The following is a 25,407-nucleotide window of genomic DNA, read 5'->3' as shown; positions in this document are numbered from 1 at the left end:
CAAAGAAAATCTGAGTCAAGAGCTATAGTTTTGAAACAAGCCCTTTTTTTGTATTATCAAAAAACCTCCAAAATCTGTCAAAATGCATGGTCAAAAATCCTTTCAAAGGAACAAAAATAAATTGTTCAAAGCTGCTTTTTAAAATACCTTGCTAAACAGGGACTGTAATTACCAAGCATAGCACTTTAGTGTATTTAAAAACTTCCCAATACAATTTATACCTGCAGTTCCTTTCGATATTGTCAGTCATCCTTATTTATTTTATACCGACATTATACTAGTGAGATTGTGCCCTCCTATGTAATTTCTCCTAATTTCACTTGTATTACATTGAAAAGTTATGTTACACTAGAGTGTGTGTATATATATGTCTATGTATATATTGACCTATCTTTATGCAAGCAAAGAAACCCCGAATATATTTACAAAATACTTTAGGAAATCCAGCAATAGTATTTAACAGCAAGTATTAGCTCACCCATCTTCTTTAATTACTTGTAGGCTATTAAAAAGCACATGGATTACAAAATCCAAACTTACCGCTAAAACAGAATAAATCTGTAAGACACTAGAGGAAAATCCAGTATATGTGTAACTGATTAGTGCTCTTCAAGGGAAAAATTATGAAACCCATCTGAAGATGTTGGTGGACCTAGAAGTAATAGCTTCTTAATCCCACTGGCAATTCAATTCTGATGCGTAGAGACCTGCTAAATTCTGAGGGGTTTTCTATTTTTAAGTTACTCTAAAACTGAAACACGTTACATCTCTCTCACATTGTTGCCCAGTAGGAAAAGTGGAAAATAAGGTAAAAAAACCTCCCATTATCCTGTTGAATTTCCACGGAACAAGGACCAAGTTGAACTCCCCTTTTCCACGCCCGCCTGATTCCGAAGGGATCCCGCACAGCGGGCGTGGGGCAGGCACGGCGGGGCTCCCCCGGTCCCGGTCCAAGCCCTGGTCATGGTCCAAGTCCCGGTTTCAGTCACTGTCCCAGCCCCGGTCACTATCCCAGCCCCGGTTACGGTCATTGTCCCAGCCCTGGTCCCTGTCCCAGCCCCGGTCCCTGTCCCAGCCCTGGTCCCGGTTACGGTCATTGTCCCAGCCCCGGTCCCGGTTTCGGTCACTGTCCTAGGCCCGGTCACTATCCCGGTCCCGGTTACGGTCATTGTCCCAGCCCCGGTCCCGGTTTCGGTCACTGTCCCAGCCCCGGTCCCTGTCCCGGTTACGGTTACGGTCACTGTCCCAGCCCCGGTTCCTGTCCCGGTTACGGTCCCTGTCCCAGCCCCGGTTCCTGTCCCGGTTACGGTCCCTGTCCCAGCCCCGGTCCCTGTCCCGGTTACGGTCCCAGCCCCGGTCCCTGTCCCGGTTTCGGTCACTGTCCCAGCCCCGGTCCCTGTCCCGGTTACGGTCCCTGTCCCGGTTACGGTCCCAGCCCCGGTCCCTGTCCCGGTTTCGGTCACTGTCCCAGCCCCGGTCCCTGTCCCGGTCACTATCCCGGTCCCGGTTTCGGTCCCTGTCCCAGCCCCGGTCCCTGTCCCGGTTTCGGTCACTGTCCCAGCCCCGGTCCCTGTCCCGGTCACTATCCCGGTCCCGGTTTCGGTCCCTGTCCCGGTTACGGTCCCTGTCCCGGTTTCGGTCCCTGTCCCAGCCCCGGTCCCTGTCCCAGCCCCGCCCGCCGCGCTCCCGCTCCGGCGTGACGGCGCCACCTGCCGGCGCTGTCCGGAGCGGCCGCGGGTCCTCCCGGCGCTGCCCGCTCCGCGGAGCGCGGGACCCCGCCAGGAACCGGGAACCTGCCCGGCAACGTGAGCTGGCAGGATTAGTCCTAAAAGTGACTTATGAAACGGGAACGAACTACAGATTTGTGGCGCCGGGTACAGGCTGAACGGGGATCTCGGAACAAACCCTGACACCCACTGAGCTGAGCAGCATTCCCCAAGGCTTCAGGACCACACAATAGCAGCTTTAATTATTAAGCACATCAAATTGAAAATAGCTGGTGGAGAAGAAGAAAGGACAGTTAAGAGACACCAACACACACACACAAAATAGATTGAGAGAACATTAGCTAGTAATATTCTGCAAATGTACCAATTACTCATAATTAGCCTGTTACAAGCATCCCTCCTAACACAAGTGACCAATTTATTTATTTTTAGGAAAACAGTCACTGCCAGTAGTGAAGAATCACAATCCTTCATAACAGAAGCATTAAATACAAAGCCAAATTCTCAAAAGCAATGAAAATAGGATGGGTTTATATGATGCTGTCTTTAATTCACTCTTTACTACCCTCAAGGGAAATATTCATCCCAATTTTTACCAACACTTTCTGCTGATACAGGTCTTTTCCTCATGACAAGAACTGAAAAGGAGAAAGTGTTCCAACTGGCTGCAGAATTACAATCCAAGTTTAAAAGACACAGTCCTAATTTATTAGATGTTCTAAAACCTGCAAGGCTCCTCCTCCAAAGAAACAGGATTTCTTCTTACTCCTTAAGGTTGACTTTTTGCACTTGCATGGGGATTTAGACAAAACATAACCATCTGAAGCCTCAGAACCCTTAGACTGTCAGATTTTCTGCTAAAATTGGCAGCTACAGATCCTGTCAGGACTGAAGCAGCTGCAGAACAAGCCCTTTGAAGTGAACACAGCTTAGACTGAAACAGCTATGAAGAAAGGAAACAGCAGAGGAACCTTCTCTTTATTTTTTAAAGCTTTTACTCGCAAATATTCACCTACTACTACGTGGGTAGAAAGAAAGCCTCTTCTCTTGGTTAATTAGTAGTTGTTCTCTGTATGAGTCTCAGCCCAAGCCAGAGGAAACTTCAAAGGCCTCACTCGTCAAACGTCACGGCATGAGCTCCACGTGAAGCTGCCAGTTCTGATCTGGTTGCACAGCTATGGCTCACGCTGGGCTTGGGAGCGGATCTGTACAACCAAGTAATTGCTAAGCAATTGTGTAACAAAAGAACAAACTTCTATTGAAAAGATTTGGCAAAGTCACAGCAGTGGGCAAGATGAGAACTTGAACAGTCTGCCAGCACTACAATCCTGCTACATGTTCATGCCTCACATGACAGCATCTTCTTTACCCATAATCTATGTAATCAGTGGTTTACCTCTTTGTTCATCTGGCTTTTAATGTCTTTATCTGCACCTGTGACACCTGCAGCTTTAAAACAAACAAATCAGATCTAATGCAGACTACTTAAGACTGTGTCAGAGCTGAGGCCCGGATTTCATCTTCTGGTTATGGTCTGCAACACAAACATTCTGCAGCATTCTACTGCCACCAGTATGTAAAAGTAGAAGAAAAAAGATATCAAGCTAACATTGAGGGAAGAATGAAACACAGGACATTATTCATAAAGGAATGAAGCCTCAAGACTTCATCAAATATAAAACCAATAACATCTTCACATTCAGTAACCAAAGTAATATAGATTTTGATGTACTAGTAGCATATACTTGTGATCTATCAGATACCTCTTGGTCAATAAATCTTACAAACTCTTAAGGGCCCAGGTTCAATTCTCTATTACTTTTTTCTGCTTCATCAGGGCTTTTAAAACAATGTTTGGCATAAACAAGATTAGTCATAACTATTTTGGAAGGATTATTTCACTTTTTTTGGTTTAGTTCTCTCCCAATGAAACAAAAAAGAATAAACCAGGCTGTGACAGCCCCATCCCTCCCCAGCTGTTTTACCTCAGAGTGTCAACAGCCACTGCATTCCCAAAAGGCACAGAATAGTTTAACTGACACTGAGAGGGTTAAGAATAAGAACTCTCATTCTTTCATTCAGGAGTCATTCTTACATTATTTTGAGACAATCAGTGGTAGCACCTATTCAAAAATCATGTAATTTTTCTTCTACCTTCTCAACACCCTCAGAAAGAGGTGTGTGTAATGTTCATAATATTCTTTAAAAAAAAAATGGAGTCATTAGTTCTTGTAGATCAGATGCTCCAAAACTGCTTTTTTAAAAGGCATTAACATTTTCATTTAATAAATTCACTTCAAACTGAAATTCTTATATTTGTTGTAGCTAAACAGAGCTGTCATACCAAGAGGTACTGACCTTAGAATTCTGCTTAAGGAGTTTATTAAGCACTCCACATCACTGTCTGTTAGAGCTATACTACAAATTTTCAGTACTTTTTTACTGAAAATTCCATACTTTCAATTCCATACTTTCTCCTTCATTAAAAACATATTGTCTATAAACTCTTTCCAAATGGTAACAAGACACTGAGAACTTAAGTACTTCTTAAGAAAATTGTATAAAGGAGAACTATTAAACCAGATATTAAACCAGCACGTCCCCACCCCTTCCAATTTCACAAACTTAAGTGGATCGCCATGATATGTAATACAGCTTTCATTAAATATCAAACATTTCACAAGGATAATATTCCTCTCCGTGCATGAATGCCCATTTCTCAACATGCTTCCTTGTGGGCAGTGCAGTATCATCAGGCACCAAAAATCTCTCCATTACTGAGACTAAACTAACACACACACAAAAAAGCTGAAAATTCCAGCCAGTCATTTCCTGTTTCAGAACAGTAGAGTCCTTCAAAATCTATTTCTCCTTTCAATTGTCCACAAATTAGAAACCCACATCGGTAAGTTTTCATCATGGTTTTTGACTAGCAATGTCAAATGTCTGTTACTTGCCAAGAGTAATTGAAAAAAAAACAATTTATTGCCACTAAGTACTGTTCTATACTAAGAAATTACAAAACTAGCTTAAGATTTATATGGTATGTACTAATGCATATGATTCAGATATACAGTATGAAAGTAAAATATGAAATACACTAAAACTTTCATGACATTTATAATGACAAGGACCAGAGTTAGTTACTTTTAAAATAAATAAAACTGCTATTCCACTGGCTTGAGCACCAGTAAACAACAAGGTAGACAAGAATTTATATAAATTTATGTATTGAAAAGTATTTAGTCCCTGATATAACACAATATTCCAATCCTTTGTTTCCCCTCCTACAGGGCAGTATCATTAAGCACGAAAGACGTAACAGAAATGGAAGTACAATGCTAAAGAATCCCTACAAAACAAGCACATCTTCCTTTACATCTTCCCAATAGGTGGCAACAAAATCCCAAAAATACAAAGAAGTTTATACTTCTTTCTTCATCCACAAAGTAATGGAAGCCCTGTTATGACTTCAATCAATGAACTTGCACCAGTAATTTTAATCAAATGAATCACTGTATCTCAGGAACAGAAATTCTCAGGACAGAATAATGTCAAAGGCCAGAGAATTCAGAGAAGTGAAACAAAGCATTTATTAAAAAGCTAACTGTTATCAAATACCTAACCTGATGGCTTATACTCAGAGCTTATTTGGGGCAGGGTGGGAACTACCACAAGCAGGAATTGCAGTAACAAAATATTTGAGCACTCAAGAAGAAACATTAAGGAAGAAATAAAATTCTAAACTACTTCTGTTGTTGTTGAGATCCACACCTTGGTCTTAAGCAGCATTCATTTACAAGGGTCAGGAAAAGAGTGGGCACTTTTAAACAAAGTTTTCAGCTGACAACTTCATGATGGTAGGAGGTCAATATTAACTCCCTGATTCCTTGTAAGAAATGAGAGGAAGTCAGTTTGTTTTTCCTTGGCAGTTAAACAACTGCTTTGTTTTTGTGGCACAAAGCTATACACACCAGGTCTAAGTAATGACCACTTACTTGCTTTCCAATCCAGGCACGTCCCGGCCCAAGGAAAGCGCCTCTGCGGTGATCTCCACCTTCCTGACACTGCCAAAGAAGTCTGTGATCAGAACATTCTGAGGGTCTCGCTGGAACAGGTCGGTTCGGTGCCCAGGGGTGGAAACACACAAGCTTTTTGGACAGACCTGAAACTGGAAACCAAGGTGGAAATCACATCCTGTCCCTCATTCAACAGTCTCTACATACACCTTCCAAAATGAAACAACTGTTAAAAAGAAAGATAAATAATACATATAACTTGCAATTATTTCAGTCCAAGCTCCATAGCTGAAAAAATTGGTCGAAAAAAGGCATTAAAATGCATAAACATCTTGATTAAGCATTTCTGAAAACGTTTTTCTTTACAATAATGGCAATGGAGTTTAAAAATGCTACTGCGAAAGCCAACCATCAATTATATCTAACTGATAAATGCACAAATATATTGCTGAATATAGATGCAGCAATGCTGCTATAACCTTCCTGAAGTCACAAGTGGGCATAAATTCTTCATATTTACCAAAGGGAGGCATGCAAAATTAAACAAGCTTTGATAAGCAGCTATGTTGAAGGCTTCATAAAGAAGCAAAAATTTACATTTTGATCGGAAAAAAAAATCCAACAGTCTTGTTTCTAATTTATAGCCTACAAATTAATGCATAGGATCTTCCAATACCAAAAGTGCTTTAGTTACATTAAGTTCACAAACATCCTGTGACACCTACAAACATTATTTATTTTATCCATGTATTTTGTCTACATATCAGATCCCCTATATCCCGCACACGCTGCAACACCTGAAAGACAAAAGCAGCACTAACAAAAGCAGAAGAAACAGTGACAGATTTGTTGCAGCATTTAGAACACCTGACAAGACAGGATGTCTATTAAGTAATAGGTTTGTTATGTACCCAGCAGACACTGAAGGCAATACAAATACATGTTGGACACAAAGCAATTTTGCACAAGACCTACGACACTTGCCACAAAACAGGTCACCTCGTAACAGTGCAGATTATGTGAGTCCTTCACATTCCAGCCACGCAGAACATTTTACACAAGAGATTTAACATCCAGGACTAAGAATGCCACTCTCCACATGGACGTTCATCCTTCTTAATTTTATATTTTCCAAGTGATTTTCACAAACAGGTCCATCAACCACAGGAACTAGAGCTCATACACCTAAATTACACCATGGGTCAGCTCTTACAAGGCTGCATCCTTATGACAATATCACAGGTCCTAATCAGATCAGTGCAAATACAACTTGAATTATTCCAGATTATGACTGACAAAAACCAGTGAGTTTCAGATCATACTTCCCAGCAGAAATACTGTGCTCAGCCTGATACAAAATGCACAGGATTTTGTTGCTCATTCTCCTTGGACAACAGAGCCATACATTAAAAAATGTTTCCTATAGAGGAAACAATCTGGCTTTTCATCACAGAGGATAGAGTCTACCTCCCCATTCCTCCCTTCTGCTCTATTGCAGTTTCTCTTTTATCCCTTTTTAGCCTAAGCCTGTAAGCAAATGGCATTAGGCTGCTAGTCCAGGGACACCTCAGCTCACTTTCACCTTTACCTGAAGCATACAAGCACACACATACACTTATTTTAATTATTCCCAACTCTCTTGCTGGCTGCTATCACACAGCTGCTAAAGAAAAGATGGGGCAAATCAAACCCTTTTTATCCTCCCTGTGGTGAAAATGAACTAGACTCATCAGCATCATGCTTCCCACACCAAAGCCATTTGTTAATGCACATATAAACTCTCTACAGTTTTCATTTTCACCAAAACGCTATCAATTTTCTCCAGCTTTGCTCCAAATAAGGACACAAACATAAAAACAAAGTCTCTGAACTAAACTATAAAAAGTAAACATTTGTTTTAATCCCACTATTTGAAGCATAAATTTATGCTGCAGTTTTACAAGTAAGTCTCTCGCCAAGGTTTTGAGAGTATGAATGTCCTAAAAAACTGCATCAGCACTCAAAGTGGGAAACTCAAACTGCACCCAACTAATTCTAACCTGTCCCACAACAGTTTACTGCCACAACATATTGATATGAATTTGAACAAAAATATGAAGTGGCAGTGAGAAGAAGACTTCAGTGTTAAAAACCTACCCATCCACTACCACTCTTGAGAAAGGACTGCAAACCAATTATACCACAGCAGACTAACACTAATCACCAAGGTCTTCTGACAAAAAAAGAAGAGGCAAACACTGGTTAAGTTAAGCATGTTTTTTCCTGTATTAATTTCTCCAAATTTTTAATTTTTTTTTTCAAACAGAGCTAAAGAACTCCCCCAACTTTGTTATCTAAACTTTTCTAACAACAATTTAGCTATTTTATTACAAATGACACCTCATTTAGAAATTTATTTGAATCTTATTTTGAAAGTTCAAATGTACGACATTTCAATGTAGTCTTTATTTTCAGGGAATTGTGATCAAACCTATAGTCAATCGTTTGCACAGCTTTATGCTATCCCTTAGCAACACAGATGGAGCAGGTGGGGAGTAGGTGGAGTGGATTATGAAAAATGATGTATCATTCTTTGCAGGAATGCAATATCCAAATCCTAGGTGGATGTGAAGAGAAGCTGTTTCAAGAGTGGTTAGAGAAAAGTAAAGAGGTAAGAGTAAAGAGGGATAGAAGCAGTGTAACAAATACACAGTATTTCAAAAAGAGAAGACATTGGAAGATCAAACAACTGAAGATCATTTAATTTTAAAGCTAGGTAGTGAGCAATGTAAGTTACCCTGAACTTGGAAAGCATTAACTTACATTTAAAAAATCAGAGTTGGAGAGCTGGATAGAGTACCTCCAGTGCCAGAGTACCTCCTGCAACTGCTGGCAAAAAATCCAGGTTTATATCTTTACCATGGACTAACCATATGTCATTTTGGAACTCTAAGATGAAGCCTTGAAAAGCGCCGCTAAAGTCAAGTGGTCACATTTGTTGAAATGCGTGCAGATAACGACTCAGTACCTGATCACACAATGGTCTGGGTTGGAAGAGACCTTAAAGATCATTTGGTTCCACTTTCCTGACAAGGGCAGGGACACCTCTGACAAGACCAAGTCTTGAAGTCCCATCCAATCTGGCCTTGCATAGATTATCACAAATCACGATGTATTTGTGTCCCTTCTTTTCCACTCCCCCAACATCAATCAGCAGATCAATGGATGGTAAGATGACTTACATGATGTAAGGAATTTACCAGTATGGATAACTTATCTCAGCTCTTCCTGAATATTTGGCATATAAGCAAAAGCACGCTTAGGTATCTTCTCTGAAGAGCTCAAAAAGTATTTGGGCAGCTAACAAATTCCTACACTTTTCACAATAACCAGATTAACATCCTCCTGGCCAGCCCACCTATACTTTCCAGAGAGTGTCTTACACAGTAGAAAGCATTGTTCCTTTTTATTACTTTTTATTATTAACACAGATTAATTTTCTGGTTTACAGTGAAATTTGAATGAACAGGCTAGTCAAAGATACTTAAACAATAAAGAACTTGTATATTTTTCTTTATCAAGATTTATTTTAAATTTACCTCTATCCCATAATTAGAAGGTATTAAATTAGAGGACAGAATTTCATTCCCATATATCCAAGTAAAAGAACCTTGAGTCTTAGCCACTGAATCAATTCTGTATCAACATAAAATCTGCCAAGTGTGGGTTGTTTAGAGAGAATTCTAGCACACATGTAGCAGTCAGGCTAACACCATCCTCTGTAGACAGAGGGTGGCATAAAACTTCTGAGCAGCTGCTCCTTTTACAGAAATGAATCTATGACAATGTGTCCTGTAAGTGGTGACTCTTATATTACTGATGTGGCACAGCAGGATTTACAGCTACAAAGTACCAAAGTATAACCCATGACTACAAAGAAACTAGCATTGGAAAAGATATAAAGGGTTAACAAAGCAAATAAAATATGGTTACTTTTCATGTCATCTCACCAGTGTATACATCTCATTGCTAGAGAGGTATTTTCATAAACTTTGTCATATGTTAATTGGTTGGCTTCTTTTCTTCCTTCTGCTTCATACCTGAAATCTACAATAATGTTTGCCTCAGCTATAATTAAGTCCAAACACTGATGGATTTGTACCTATCTTGCTCTGGAATCTAAGCAGATATACAGATAAATTAGTTTTTGCAGGCATTTCTGATTGCACTGTTAGAATTTTAACTGTTTAACCACCTTTGCAAAACAACATCAATGCCTGCTTTTCCACATCTGCAAAGTGTCTGCTATCCCGGTTTTAGAAGCTTCCTGCTAAAGTATTTCACATGCAAATGCTTCATTCTATTGAGATGAATATTTAATGATTTTTTTTTCAGCAAAAATACAAAATCTGGCTAATTTTGGTTATTTTTTTCTGGAGCCAGCAAAGCACTTCCAAATGAGGACAATCCTTGAAGTGTTACACAACTACATTTAACAATGGCAAAAAAAACCCTCCCTCCAAAGCTGCTTCTGAGAGAAACAGCAGGAGCATAAAAAGCATTTGAAGAACCCTACAGACAAATAGATTAGTTTTGGAACTATTAAAGTTATTAGCATATTCATGAATGTTGAGTATTCTACTTACTAGGTCATTCATATTTGTCTGACTGGCTGGATGGATTTCTTCCAAGAACTCTAACACATAGAATGTGTATCTGTCCATGAGATGAACGCCAATCCCCAGGTCAGGCTGATGCTTTAAAAACAACACACAGCAGTTATTGGGCATTTGCAGGAGAGAACTCAGCATTCAGGAGAAGGAACAGAATGTAACAGTATATTGCAAAAGTTAAGCATAATTTTTTTTGTTCTTAGGCAAATTATGCAAAGAAAATGGCTTGCTGTGAAGAAACCTACTGCTGATAGGCTGAATAATGCAGTTTATCTATGAACTGTATCCTGGTAATATCTGTGTTTCCCAAAAAGCAGGGAACCCCTTCTTAATGGTCCAGCATGGATCTGTGGACTTTGAAAACAGGGCTGGGAGAGCCAGTGTATCTTACAGCAGTGCATAGCCTCAGGTAATCCTGACCAGCTGCTTTTGGTCTGGCTGGGATCTCTCCTAGGGCTCCTTCTGTAATTCAGCTGCAATATAATTACAGCAGGTGAAAGTTAGCCTTTGTTTTGTTTTATATCAAGTATAGTAAGTCCTAGATTGAATATTCCTCACACCCATCTCTCAGCAGTCTTCCCATAAGATTCCTTGCTATCCCTAGGCAATGCACAAACTGGCCAGCAAGCACAGAAATCCATCATTGGCCTGGCTCTTTGGGACAGCACACAAAAACAAGCAGGAACAGTACACTTACAAGTTTTGTCAACCCCCCACAAAATACCTTATACATTCAGCAATTAGAATAAGGGAAATCTTTAGTTAAAAGTCAGCAGGAATTGTGCTTTTAATTCAGGCATTCTGAAAACTGTCCTCAGGATCACATAAATCTACTTACTGATAAAGAATCTTCTCCTACTTGGCTGCTAGCCAAGGCCATTATATTGGGTGAATAAAATCGCTCATACATGGATGCTCCTTGACAAGTATCAATAATAAACAACAATTCATTGTACCTGAAAGAAATAAAACAGCCTCCTTACCCATTTCTACTTAAACACCATATACATACTTTGCTTTTTACTTACCAGGGCAGCTGTTCAGAACCTAAGGAACAGGAGCTCACCCTGATCAGTTTTAGGATGTGAGTTTGCCCATAGCAATACCTTTGAGCAGCTCTAACTGCAGGAAACTGCAAGCAAAAACTAAAACCCTGCTTTCTGAATGCAAACTATCACACAATTTTATGGACAACCAACAGTATCACTGCTGCAGGCAAGCAAGGCCTACCAGTAAGACACAGTTAAGAGTATGTTCAGGATATTCAATATTCAATGCCTACATAATGCTTATTTCTCACCTCCTTTTCTGCCACATTTGTTCAAAGGCATCAGCAAGTTCTACATTTGTGATTTCTTCAGAATCCTGAAATTTTAGGAAACCATTTCCACCATGGCCTGACATAAAAATCAGAAGTTAGGCAAGGATGTGGGTTAAAGGAAGATAGACAGCCTTGTTGATCATTTTTCTAAAACAAGGTAAACACAATTCTCTTTCTACAGAGACAGTTCAACAAAACAAAACATTGGTACAGTAAAAACAATACACATTTAAACTGGAAACTATACTGGCTCAGTACAGCTTTACAGGCATTTTTTTTTAATTAGAATGACATGCTAAAACCAGAAAAAAAAAGTCTTTTGGTCAATCCTTTTGTGCATTTGGATTACTGATGCTTTCAACAAACTCATCAACTGAGCAAGCATCAATAAATTGTACAAAGAAACCTGCAATTACCTGTCATATATATTAAAATATTGCTTCTGTCATCAGAAAGAAGACGTTTAGATCGTGGTGTGCTTGGTGGGATTCTTCCCGTTAAAACACGCAAGAAATTTTCCACAGTAACCTATGAATAGAAGCATGAAGTAATTTTCTAAAGATAAAAATATTGATCAGCTATAGGCTGGGTTACAGAAATTAAATAATGGAACACTAAAATATGCAGTGTATCTAACCAGACACAGGAAGTGTGGTATAAACTGCATAAACATTTTCTGTGCAAGCTTTTACTTCAGGTTAAGAATCATGTGGTACCTTTTACTTTACTCCATTAACATCAGCCTGTTGCTTTATTATATCCAATAAATCTACCACCATTATAATTTTAAATACATTTACATTGCTCTAACCCCTGTCAGCATATAGCTTCATTGTGCCATAGCTGCTCCTGTACTCACAAAGTGCTCCAACATTAGTGTGTGTTACCATGGAAAAACAAAAGTTCAAATTCCCTCTGCAACTCAGGAAAGAAAAAACAAGATCAATTCAGTTACATAAGTCTGAATGATCAGATAAGACCCATCTGAGTGGTGACTGCAAGACATCCTACAAAACACCTCTTCCTTTTTAAGTACACGTGCACAGCTCAAATGCCAGCAACAAATCCACACCCAGGAAAAAAATATGACAAAAAGAATGTAACTCTACTCCAGTGTCTTCACTTCTTCATATAAAGCTTCGGAGAAATAAAAGATATACTATATACTTAAATACAATCCAATAAACCTTTAGCAACAATTCTACAGCACTATTGAACCAAGAAACTGATGTCTAATTTTGTTTCAACTGGTAAAGACACTGCTTGGTATGAGGGAATATTACATGGAAAGAAAGGTGACAGAATACAGATTTTTATACAGTAATTGCTTTGCAGAAATTGCTTTGTGATTAAGTTATGGCTTTTGTTTTATTTTAGGAGCATATGCTTAAGATCAGGAATTGAAGTACATCTACCTAATAAACGATTCACTTGCACACCAAAATTTTCACAGTAATTTTTGTGTTGCCAAGATGAGACACTGAGCAGTCATTTCCAGAGAAATTGCAGTAATGTGATTGTATTGCATTATTTAAAATAGATACACTAAACATGACTCCAGTATAATGAACTTCAAATACAAACTCAAATATCAAGGAGGGGAAGGGTATGTATTTTAGACTCATCAGCTGATAATAAAAGCCCAGCCCAAAACCAGTAACATGAAAAGAAAGACTTCCTCAGACTTCACAGATTCTGCATAAACCTTTAAAGTAACACTAAAAAATAAAAACTCAGTGTTTTAATTAAAGCACAGTTACCTCATAGCTTCTGTAATCCACTTCCACATCATCTCCATAGACATTTAGCTCCATGTTTTTATGACTAAACACAGTAGCAGGTTTGGGATTTCTGGGATTACATGCCATATCATCTGCCAGCATCAAGACAATGTGACTGTGAAAAATAAGAAAAAAAAAATATTTCAGACATTCTGCTTTCACGTAACAGTCAAACAGCAATTAAAACAACAGTCTTCAACAATTACAACAATAGTTTGGATCATTAAAAAGATTCCTGGAATTGCAAGTGAAACTTTGCACAGTTATACCTTATTTCCTTATGAGCATCCTCAGTATCATGAAGATGTCACACACAGCAATGTATAAATGCACTTTATATAAATATATAAAGGAAGTTTGCCTAAGGAAGAAACACACTCAAATCCACATAAAAGTTGCTGTAAATGCTAAATAAACAGGCTCTCTCTCTCTAGGTCTTCTCCAATGTCTTGGAGAGTATTCTTGACTGTAGTCTAAAGCTTTCCTAGCTTTTTGAGATTAATTCAAGATCTTTGGATATGGACAAGCAACGGATCTTGCTACTGAACACAGAAAGCTCAGTCACGCCATAGTTCTTGCAGTATTTCTAAAACTCACACCTATTTTGACTTTAATGGTGAAGACGGATGCAAAGAAGATGAAAGTTCTCAGGTAAGGGCAGGACTGGTGACAGAATTTCTGAGGCAGTGCTGAGGGCACCTGTGCTTCAAAGGCGCACAGGAGAGAGGATAGCTGCTCTTGAATGACATCTGCAAGAACAAAAGGCATCTTTCTGTGCCTTTCAGCCCACAGCAGTGGATTCTGCAGTGTGTTCCCTTGGATTTATAACCCCAAAAATGCATCTAAAAATTGAGTGTCAAAATCCATTCTTTCAAAAACCAGAAAGCCACTCCTTTTCTTTCTTTTTTTAATATAATAAACACAGGGAACAGGATGTTACTGTCAGTGCATTCATCGTTGAGTGGGAGTTAACTGGGGACTCCAAGTGTGCAGTTTTGGACTTGGACAAATATATGCCATACTAATTCAATCCATCAGAATATGCATTTTGCAGTGATGAAGCAGGCCACACTTCTTTAGGCAGACATGCTGGAGAAACTACCAGTCCCCTAACTACCATTAAAAACCAGGACCACAAGGAATTCTATAGGAGCCTATGGTACATATAGGTTATTACACAATGGATGCTGGAGCCTTAAATTCACTTCCAAGTTCTGACAGAAGTAAATTACATTCTGAAACAGCTAGAAGGAACTGTGCCAACACTGCTAGAACGTCCAGTAGGAACACAAAGAAAAGATACTTCAGAACCTTCCCACTCCTGTTGTCAAATAAGAGATACTGTTCTAACCCTTGAGCTATCACTAGAGAAAAAACTTGTACAGACAAAAAATTGATTTCTCAAATAAAATCATGCAAAATGGATTTTTTCAAGGCAACTGTCAACATATAGGAGTTGCTCCTATAGTTCAGAGCCTTTAAAGACTCAATGTAGTTACAGATGTGGAAGTCTTGCATCCTAGTACAGTCACAGTTACCAACATCTCCACAGTAAAAGGAAAACTGAAGTACAGCAAGACTTATCTCTCACAGTAGTACAGTCATTGCTGAGTGTATCTAGCAGTTTTCAAATTACACTTTCACCAATTTGTTAAGTGGTACATTTTAGTGGCTAGAGCTAATTAGCCTGCTCCAAATGGAAATTTTATTATGCAACTTGTTGTTTTTCCTTTGGAACAACATCGCTGCACTTTTCACCACACTGATGTGTTTGCATTCTTCCTTTTTACTTTTAACCAGTTAAACTGGGAAGAAAAATGTACTTCCATATTGATTCAGATATCGTGAGAATTTAGTAGCAAGAACTGGATTCACCAAGATGCCCTCACCTATCAGGAATGCCCAGCCTCTTGACACTTCTGTACACTGAAAGAGTATTTGCCACATGACGATAATTAAACCAGAATCGAGATGTACACACCTTGAAATGAAAAAAAAAAAAGCATATTAAATAGTATAAAGATACAAAGTGGCCTGACACATTGCATCAGAAGAACATGATTACAGGAATATTAAAAAAAATAGTAACAACTCAGAAAGAATATAGTAACACCAAGAAACTCATTATATAAGTTCTGTAAATCCTAGCTGTCCCAAAGCAAAAAATTCTGAAAATAAAAGTTTGAAAAAAAGAGTTCCTAGCATACTGGCTCAAGATAAAATCATCGTAAACCCTTACTAAATATAGAAGGTGGCACTTTAGGGAATAATCCAGCAACAGCAAGTGGAGAAGCCAATTTTTTTCATTTGCTTTCTCCTTATCAAATGGAAGAGACATCAAAGGAAAAGTTCTCATCTCAATAGCAATCCCATTTTGGGAGCATTCTTCCACAAAGGCACAAGTGAATTAATTCAAGCAGAAGCCACACACAGGGGAAAATGCACTGAGGACATTTGCATTTATGGAGTCAAAGTAAGAGCAAAGTGAGCTCTAACCATAGAGAGCTCAAATAGAAATGCATCTGAATACAAATTCTCAGAGTTTAATTTCTACTGCTCTAACAGGCAAGGGGTCAGGGCTCAGCCATTCCCTTTACTTACACACTCCCTAAATCAGATTCTGATTCAGACATTCCAAAAGCTTCTAGAAGAGGTGACTTTAAAACCACAAAAAGAGAGATGCAGGAAAAAGCATTTAGATAGTTTTTTAATTTTCCATCTCTAAATGTAGAGCTGTAAGTTACACTACATAGCATCTCTTTCTCTAGTCTTTTCATAATAAGAAGTGAGTTGTAGCTTAAGTAATAATAAATTCCAGCCTGAAAGGATCCCCTTGTGTATCTATCAACCTGTCAGTTAGGAATTCCAAAAAAAACCCCACAGGAATCAGTCCATGAGGACATTTGCCTTTCAGCAAGACTTAATGCTCTGAAAACAAACTGTCCAATTTAGCTGAGACATTTCCAGGTACTATCATCTGCCCCCTGCCTCCAGTACCTCCCTCAGAACACAGTGGAAAGTGTGTCTAAGCTTTAAAATAATTATCCACACTGCAGCACATTAATTCAAGCTATTGATGAGGTGGGATTGCAGTTTGATCCCAGGTTTGAAGCGCCTGACAGCAGTAAACCCCTCCCTGGTTTACTGCTTAAAAAATTAGTAGCAACTGTTACAAAACTCAGCAATGAACCACTGAGAAAATAAAACCAGCAGAAAATCAGTTCAGCACAGAAAGTATAGGTCCTTGGACCTAATTTTCCACCTTCTTTGTGTGTTTTTATGGGTATTAATAAATGCATCTAATTGTTAATAGTATTAACAAAGTATGTTATGTTTTAATAGTTTCAAGTTTGTACATTGTGGAATATAGAAATTATTCCTTCAATTAGTTACTGTTAACTTTCCTTTTATATTGCTCAGTTTTAGTATCTGGAAAACAAACAGCTGCTACTGAGTAATTACAATAGTGCTCTGAAACAAATTAGTCATTAAGACCTGAATAATGATTAAGAACCAATTGTGCAGCATGATTCAAAGCTAATAAAAGTTACATGGCAAAGAAAAAAGAAAGGGTATGAACAGTTGATCTAAACACTATGTTGCCTCAACAGATTTTATTCCCAGTCTGTTATCACAAGTTAACAGATTGAATAAGAAAAAAAAAGAGATATAAATTCTACCTTTCTGCTCAAAGAGACCAGACTTCCCTGGTATCAGAATTACACCCTTTTTTTCAATATGCAGTATGCTAATTTAATTATTTTCATGCTTTCAGAACTTTTGTTTTATGACTCCTGCCATGTAGCTAGATACATTGAGTACCTGAAATTCAGTCATATTGAAAAGATAATTTTATTTTAGTGTAATAAATTTGCAGGCACAATTTCAAATTTATTAATTTCCAAATGTTTATCTTTCAATTTCTTTCAAATTAGCACGACTCTTGAATGACTGTTGCAATAGCAGCTCCTGATGAAAAACTGTCAACATTACTGGAGGAAAACATCCTGGACCATGCTTACCAAAACGGCCCAGTTATTTGTATGTCCACTTCTAAAAAACTGCTCTGCTTGATCCTGAAAGGTGAAAAAAAGTTTAGATTTTTCAGCAATAAGAAAAAAATGACCACTCATAGTTTTGTTATTTCCACAATAGTGTTCAATGCCCATGTTTACCACACAATAATACTGAATAGACTTTAGAAAAGCTAGAAGAGAGGTGTTTTTCTAATCATTTGCACATTTCATGTGAATTAACTGCTCCAAATTTTTCCCTGAAACTTTCCCAGAACAAAGAAGGACTATTAGTCACTTGCACCTTAGTTAAAATCAGAAGTCCACACGATTCTACTCCAAAGGACACTCCAAGAAGAAAATAATGTGATTTATTGACCTACAGTTTCAACCTTAATGAGAAAAGAGGCTTGGATTCAATTCAATTCAATTTTCAAAAGCAGGTAAGAGAATCTGCAATTTGAACCCACTTTAAATCCAAGGTAATTACACTTATCTTCTAAAATCAGGATCTATGGCAGCAACCTTCTGTATAATCTGTGTTCTCCATAGTTCCCACTTCCCTCTGCAGATAAGAAGGCCCTTTCTCCTTAACGGAGAGCATAAATCAGGACACAACAAGGGGCTAAGACTTCAAAGAGGTAAGGGAATAAGTCTGTCACAGGGCAACAGTACAAATCTACTGACTCTTAAATCAGACTCCATTAACTCTGAGGAGTTCTGGGATGATGCTTGTGGTCTTACACAAAACACACGGTAACAGAAATAGTGTTGTACTTCAAGAAGCAAACAACTTGCAGTTTCATTAGTCATCCAGAGATTGTAAGAATATTTCTATTGTTCAGGGTGCGGGGGTTGTTTGGTCCTAGTTGTAATTAATTTCAAGCATAACAACTTGTTAATAACAGAGAATTCAAAAGCAAACACTCCAGATGTAGCGTGGGCACAGTGCATTAAGCTAATTGCTGAAACATGAAATTACTCCCACCTGACAAACCCACTGGCACCTGCCGTGTGCCAGCGCCTCGCACCAGCGGGACGGGCACCGGGCCGCTCCTCCGCCCTGGGAGCGCCCGCACCCGGCCCGGGGCACCCCGAACTCGGCCCGCGGGGTCCGGCAAGGAGCATCAGACACCCGCTGCACGTTACAGTGCGTGACCAAGGAGAAACTCAATTTCAGAGACCCGCAAGAGATTGAAAACTCTGGGAGTTTGTAACTTTCAGCGGTTTGAACAAGGAACCGGCCCCATCGGCACACAGAGCGCCGCGGTTCCGCCCACGGGGCAGCGCCGGGAGGCTCCGCCCGCCGGGAGGCAGCGCCGGGGACCGCGGCTCAGTGTCGGTGCCCGTCGTACCGACAGGTCCCCTCCTGCGTGCCGCCAGCGCCTCCGGACAGCTCCGCGGCAGCCCACGGCCGCGCTCCCTGCCCGCGGATGGGAGGCGATGGGGACGCCGGCAGCACCGAGCCCCAGGCGCCGCCCGCCCGCTCTCAAGCCCCGCCGCGGCTCCCCCGCCCCGTACCTGAAAGCCGCCGCGCAGCGCTGCGCCGCAGCAGCCCAGCAGCAGCAGCAGCAGCGCGGCGGCGCGGGCCCGGGAGGCGCCGGGCACGGCAGCCGCCATCTCACCCCGCCTCCTGCGCGGGCCCGGCCGCCGCGGCTGCCGGAAGGGGGGCGGCGGCCTGTGCGCAAGTTCCGCGGGGCGGGAGCGCCGCCGGCCCGGGGCCGTGCCCTGCCCGCTACCGCCGGCCCGGCGCCTCGGGAGCCGTGCCGCTGCTGTGAGCGTGCCGGGCCTTGGTCACGCACGGAGCTCTCTCGGCCTCCCGACTCTGCTCCAGCCCGGGTTGGCAGAGCAGAGGCAGCAATGGCAGCCGATGTGGCCGGTGCCTTGGGCACGCGAGTTCACCGTGGCTCCGTCGTGAACTGGCGCTAGACAAGAGCGGCCGCGCATCTCGCCTTTGGCTCGGTTGGCTCCTGCGGGTGTAAAGGCTGCCGTTCCTCTCAGCCGCCTTCCAAGAATGCTGGGCTCTAAGAGAGCAGGGCATGGCGAGCTGTGAGCCGAGGGTGTCATCACGTTTTGGTGGCCACAGGGCGGCCTTGGAGAGTGGAGGGGACGGCTCGGGAGAGGGACCGCTTTGGCAAGGGAGGGAGTGGGATCTAAAGGTAGATTTTTTTTTTTCTCATGAAGCCTTGCTATAGCTTTGCCTATAGTGCATACATTCCTCAGAGCTGATGGCATCATCAAATTTCTATTTCGATGTATTGAACCAGTTGGTATGATTCGTTTATTTCCACTATCTCATCTTGTCACTGCTTTGTTCAATTGCCTGATGCCTTCCATTAGTGAAGATGCAGAATCTGCCCTGAACCATGGAAGCTATTTCCTGCTCCATGTACTTGTCACCAGTAATGACTTTCTCAGACAGGAGCACATTTCCATGTGTTGATGTTGGAATTTCAATAGCATCATGTTTGCTGTTTTAAAGCATCACTGGTTTCCTTGACAAAAATAATCACCTGTTATTAGATGGTACTTACTTCCTTCAGAATACCATAGCCACCGGATCCTGTTGTGCCTGAACCCTTCTCCTATGTGAGCCTATTGTGAACCTACTGAGAAGTGCTATAATTGTCAATGTCTCTTGGTGCCTACTTGTAAGCTGCACTGTTTATCTTCTTCCAGAAAGCTAAATGAAGCTTTCTTTCTTGCCCCTTCAGATGCTTCCACTTAGGTCTCTTGATCATTCTCAGATGTGGTCAAGATCTGTCAGTAATTCTAAAGGATAGGCAAGGATCTCTCCAAGCATGTATTCATGCAGTTTGGTAAACTGATGAGTTGATGTCATGTGTCTTGACTCAGCACCTCATTACCTTTCTGCTCCCATGTGGAATTGACCAGAAAACATGTGACAGAAGGTCTGAGCCTGTGGCTGAACTTCTTTCAGTTAAGCTGACTTCCTTGCTCTTTGCATTTATTACAAATATTCATCCTTTGGTAGCATGCACCTTTTCACACAGAAATAATGTCAGCAGCTGTATCCTGATGATGCATCTTTGAATCAGACATAAGTCCTGATGTTTGTACCATGTGAAAAGTTGTGTCAAATATGGCCAAAAGGTGACTTTAGGCTTACCAAGAAACATTCCTGACATGAGAAATTATGAACATCTTTTCTATTAATAAAATTTAAAACCATCCTGTTTGCTTACAAACTCCTGAACCTCCTGAAATTTGTATCAGAGGTGGCTGTAACTTTTTCAGTCTCTGGAATGCTGGACCTTATAGTTTTAATAGCATTCTTTAAAGGTCACTGTGTATGATTTGCTGCTTAAGAAAATAAACTGAAAAAGTGGAAAAAACCCTCATGTGGCATTGGAATGGTATAAACACAGGTTAAGAACCATAGCAAATTTTCCTTACATGAAAGATCACTTGTATTTCTCATGGTTACATGTAGTTGGGTTTGCAATCACCTGGAAGGTTCAGCTAGCTCCTGATGCAGAAATGTAGCTGCAGACTCCCGGTTCTTGTGTCCCCTGGTGTCATTCGCAGTGTGTGAGCAGTGTTTGGATCAGCCACAGCCACACTGCAGGGGCTGCTCTTTCTTTGATTGTAGGTGTTGAGGTCCTGTTTTTGCCTTTCCATCCCAGGGCAGAGGCAGCACTGAATTAAGGCAAGCTTAGTTACACAGGCTCTTAGGAATATTCCAAAAGAATGGCCATTATTCCCTCTGATTAATATTCTGTGAAATACCGTGCATCACCTTCTTAGGTCTGTCTCTTGTTTGCCTTCTGAATTTCCTTAGCCTGTTTGAGTGTATTTGCTAATGGATCTAATTCTCCTTCCACTTCAGGTTTTTATTTCTTTACAGGCTCAATCTTTCTGGGCTTTAGTATTCATCAGACATGTATGAGTGTGCCAGTGCTTCAGGCATTATTCCTGGAGGTGGTATCACTTCTCTTTTTTTTCTCCAGTAAGACAGTACCAACAGCTTTGTCCTCATTTTATTTCATCTTTATTCCCTTAGGCAGCTTTCAGTACATACTTCCATGCCTGTACAGGTTTTTTTTTGTCTAGAAGTAAAGCTCTATGCTGTCTGCTTCTGTTTCTTCATTCTGCTTTGTTTCCATGCTAGTAACAGAACTTCTCATGCTCTGAGTGTCTTTTGCTTGACCTTTGCCACAATGTGTCTTCATGGTGAGTAATTAGAAAAGACACCAAATGTATATCCCAAAATGATTTTTAATTAAAACAATTGTTTAAAAAGCTGCTGTAACTGCAGCTGGTACTCACATTGGTGTGCATCTTGGTGCTCTTCCAGATTCTTTTCTCCTCCAGCAGGTTGCTCAGGCCTTAATCCTCTAATCTATACCCTCTTGAAATTGCTCTTTATGAACCATCTGTCAGCTCCTGTCCAGCATGGAGCAAACAAGCCTTGCCTTCCACTGAGGAGGAGCAGAAATCCCAAGTGTAACCCCATAAGCTCCTAAATCAGGGATTTATGATACTAAAGTTCCCCTGACACTTTCTAATCATGAAATTGTCATCAAAAATACCAATTAAATGTGAATTGTCATAAATTGTCATCAAAAATACCAATTAAATATCCATAATTTTGTTGGTATTAACCTTGATTTTATTACCTATTTGAATCATAGTGCATCTCTTCCTTCTGTACTCTTGATCACTGTTCTGTGTCTGCTTTCCTATTTGTTTTAGGCTTGCATGTGCTGTCTGATAATTGTCTACTGTGTAAGAGGAAAAAAAATCTATATTTGGCTGTATTTATTATGCTTCCAAAAGAAAAATTAAAAGAAGCTCTTGCAATGATATAAGTCAACAAGAGTGATTCTTAAGGAATCATCAATAATAGCTCTACTCTACTATCCCACTTAAAAATGCAGATTTATTGCTTTCTTCCTTTTGACTATCAATACAATAGATTTAAAAAATGCCAAAACAAGTCTACTGTAGTTTGCTATCTCAGCTGATAAAATGGCAACAGTAATTAAATTATTGATTGATCTCACTCATTTGGTTTTTTTCCCCTTCTGTTAATGGAAGGCTGGCTTGACTACAGAATGTACTTTGAAAAGATTTACAATAGCAAATTAATACTGATATAAAATAGGCAAAATTAATACTGTGAGAGTAATAGATACAGAACTTCCAAAGGAAAATTATTTGAAAGAAGCCTTGTTTCTAATTTTACTGAGGTGAAACAGTGGTACTCAAGGGTGTTTGTCAATAGATTTTCTTTGTACTCTGCCTAAACACAGTAGGCTGTACATTTCTGTTCAACCATAGCATCAAGTGGCTTAACTCCACATTGGAATCAAACTAGACAGTATTTGTTAGTGTTATTTACAAAGTGGGATTAAAGACATAATGTTTTACAGGCCTTCTGAGGTCAGAATAGAACACAGGCAAAAACCTCGAAGCCTACAATGAAATTCAGTTGACATTTGTTCTTAATGAATTAACCATTTACCTTGTCATCAGTTCTGTTCTGTCATTAATGATGTATTACCAGGCATCAAATTTCCATACTCTTGAAATGAGTAATAAACCAGTATTTCATCTGCAGAAGACGTGAAGTTACCAACTGTTCCAACAGTTTATTCTGTTGGTTAAAAAAAGGTAAAATATAAGAAAAGAAAACACGGAAAAACAGTGGCAACTTATTGAGATAGTTTATTAGATCACATTTAGTCTTTGTGCACCAGTATTTTTCTCAATAGAAAAAGCTGAAAATATTTTCTCAAATCATTATTAAAAGAGCAAAATTGGGGAAAAGATAGCAGTAAATCCCCCGATGTATTGTTTATTTAAAACCTTACCTAAATTACCCTCCCCATTGTATTTTTTCATGGGTATTTCAAAAGGGTTCATTCTCAAATAGAAAATTCATGGGCTTCTTAATTAGGAACAAGATAAGAATCTTAATTAAGTTGCTCTAAATACAGCTAAATTTAGAACCAGTTTCACCTTTGACTTCAAGGTGAAGTCAAGGTTTGATAGAACATTGTGTGTTTTAGAATCATTAAGAAGCCATCACTTTTACCCCACTGCCAGTTCTGATGTCTGTATGATAAATCTCTCCTGTGTGCTGAACACACCAAGTACCTGAGTGTCTCAGGAAGGTCCTACCTGTAGGGATTGAGCTGAAGTGGCCTCAGCTCTCCTGGTTAAATTAACTCAAATTAAGGGCAGTGTTGCTGATAGACTCATTTTGGCTCCCAAACCAATACTTAAAGCTATTGTGTGTACTCAAACTAGTCTTCAGTCTGCAATCTAAATATAACCTTTTGTCTTTCAAGTAGCTGTCTTTATTTGCAATCAAGGGGTTTTGTATTCCATTGAGGACTACTCATCAGCTATATGAGAAAACAAACAAAACATTTGAAAAAAGAGGCTGAATGCACATCAGCTTTACCTGGAAAAAGTTAATATTATTAAAATCTTATTAGAAATAAGATCTACAATGAGCCTTGAGTCAACTTTATAAAAGGTTACTCATACTCCAAGTACAATAACATTGATTAACGTTAAACATTTGTACAGTGACTAAAACTGAATCCAGTATATTGCCAGGAAAGGTTATACAGATCAATGTGTGATGGGTGCTGAAATGTCATTAAACCTGATTAGTGGAAGAGTGACTTGAGAAGCAAAATTTAAGACAGATCCAAAATTAGGCTGTTAAGGAATTTAAAGAAATATTCTCAATCAAAGAAATAACCTAATATTTTAAAATGTAAATATACCTTGTTGTTGTTGTTGTTAATGTTTATCCAGGAGTTTTGGGGAAGAGCAGATAGAAGCAGCCCAACAAATTTTTAGACAAAACCATACTTGTACTTTTTAGAGCAGCTGCTCAACAGTGGATCAGCAAACCTTAATTTCCCAGTCTACTCAAAGTGTGTAAAGCAGAGAGATCATTCTCTCTTCAGCTTCGTTTACTAGGATTGTGTAAAAGCTGCTGTGGATCAGGTGGAAAGTGCTCATGCTGAACTATGCATGGAGTATCCTTCAACAAACTACAAGTTCTAACTCCATGCTCTTGGAAATTAAAAGTATCCATTTCTGTGAGCTCATTTACCAGAAACTCTTCCCAAGTAAAATTGCCAAAACGACTTCATAAATTGAAATCATAGTGCTTGGCAGACAGATTTTGCTATGATTTATAAAAATGAAGTCTTTTTGGAATTTCTTTCTGCACAGGTCAGTAAAAGGCCTTTTCATCATGACAATGCTGGCATTTAGTGCAAGGTGGAATTTTACTTTAAAAATTAAATGAACTAAGCAGAAAGTCTGGAAAAAAAAACATATTCAGCAAGAAAGTAAATCAGTGACTTGTCGACCCACCAAATACTTCCTTTCTTAAAAGCCAATCTGTGTGGCCTAATTTAATGGGGATATTGTGCAAACTGAGAAGAACTGCCCACACAAGAATGCATTGTTGTGAAATCTATGAAAGTTTTTCTATATTGTTTTGCAGCTCATGAATGAAGAATTCAAGCCCCTCATTTTTACCTGTCTTTTATATTTGTGCTATGGAGTGTATCCTGATGAGATTTTTCTAACTGAAAGAGAACATCAAGAAAAAGACCTAGTGATAATTGGAATTACCAATACATTACTATGTGCCTGTCATTTCTATGTATCTGTCCTGTGACCTGAACTGGTTGTTTTTGCTGCTAAATATCTATATTACATGAAAATGTAAAAGCTACATTTACTGCAGTTAATGACCTTTAACATTTTAAGGTAGGCATTTGAATTTACATGTTCATTCAAGGTGATTGATTTTTACGTGGAGAAAAGACACCCACCAGTCAATCAATTTCAATTAATCAGTGCCTTAATGGATGCATTTGCAAAAGTACTATCTCAG

The 25,407-nt window shown here is 39.6% G+C and overlaps 1 protein-coding gene across 1 annotated transcript in view; it reads right to left on the bottom strand.

Annotated features, from left to right (window-relative positions):
- PIGK (phosphatidylinositol glycan anchor biosynthesis class K) overlaps positions 1-19,148 on the bottom strand; it is a 64,730-nt gene extending 45,582 nt beyond the window's left edge. Inside the window, exons 1-9 of the mRNA XM_068200034.1 lie at positions 19,035-19,148; positions 17,523-17,576; positions 15,390-15,481; positions 13,480-13,615; positions 12,136-12,247; positions 11,699-11,795; positions 11,237-11,354; positions 10,372-10,482; positions 5,726-5,898 (exon numbers count right to left, since the gene is read on the bottom strand). Of these exons, the coding sequence (XP_068056135.1) occupies positions 5,726-5,898; positions 10,372-10,482; positions 11,237-11,354; positions 11,699-11,795; positions 12,136-12,247; positions 13,480-13,615; positions 15,390-15,481; positions 17,523-17,576; positions 19,035-19,133 (992 nt within the window). The 5' untranslated portion in view covers positions 19,134-19,148. The remainder of the gene's footprint in view (positions 1-5,725; positions 5,899-10,371; positions 10,483-11,236; positions 11,355-11,698; positions 11,796-12,135; positions 12,248-13,479; positions 13,616-15,389; positions 15,482-17,522; positions 17,577-19,034) is intronic.
- Between the last annotated feature and the right edge of the window lie 6,259 nt (positions 19,149-25,407).

The sequence above is a fragment of the Anomalospiza imberbis genome, chromosome 9, assembly GCF_031753505.1.
Source record: "Anomalospiza imberbis isolate Cuckoo-Finch-1a 21T00152 chromosome 9, ASM3175350v1, whole genome shotgun sequence".
NCBI classification, from domain to species: domain Eukaryota; kingdom Metazoa; phylum Chordata; class Aves; order Passeriformes; family Viduidae; genus Anomalospiza; species Anomalospiza imberbis.
The sequence above is the reverse complement of the archived record's forward strand: the minus strand, read 5'-3'. Positions and strand labels throughout refer to the sequence as shown.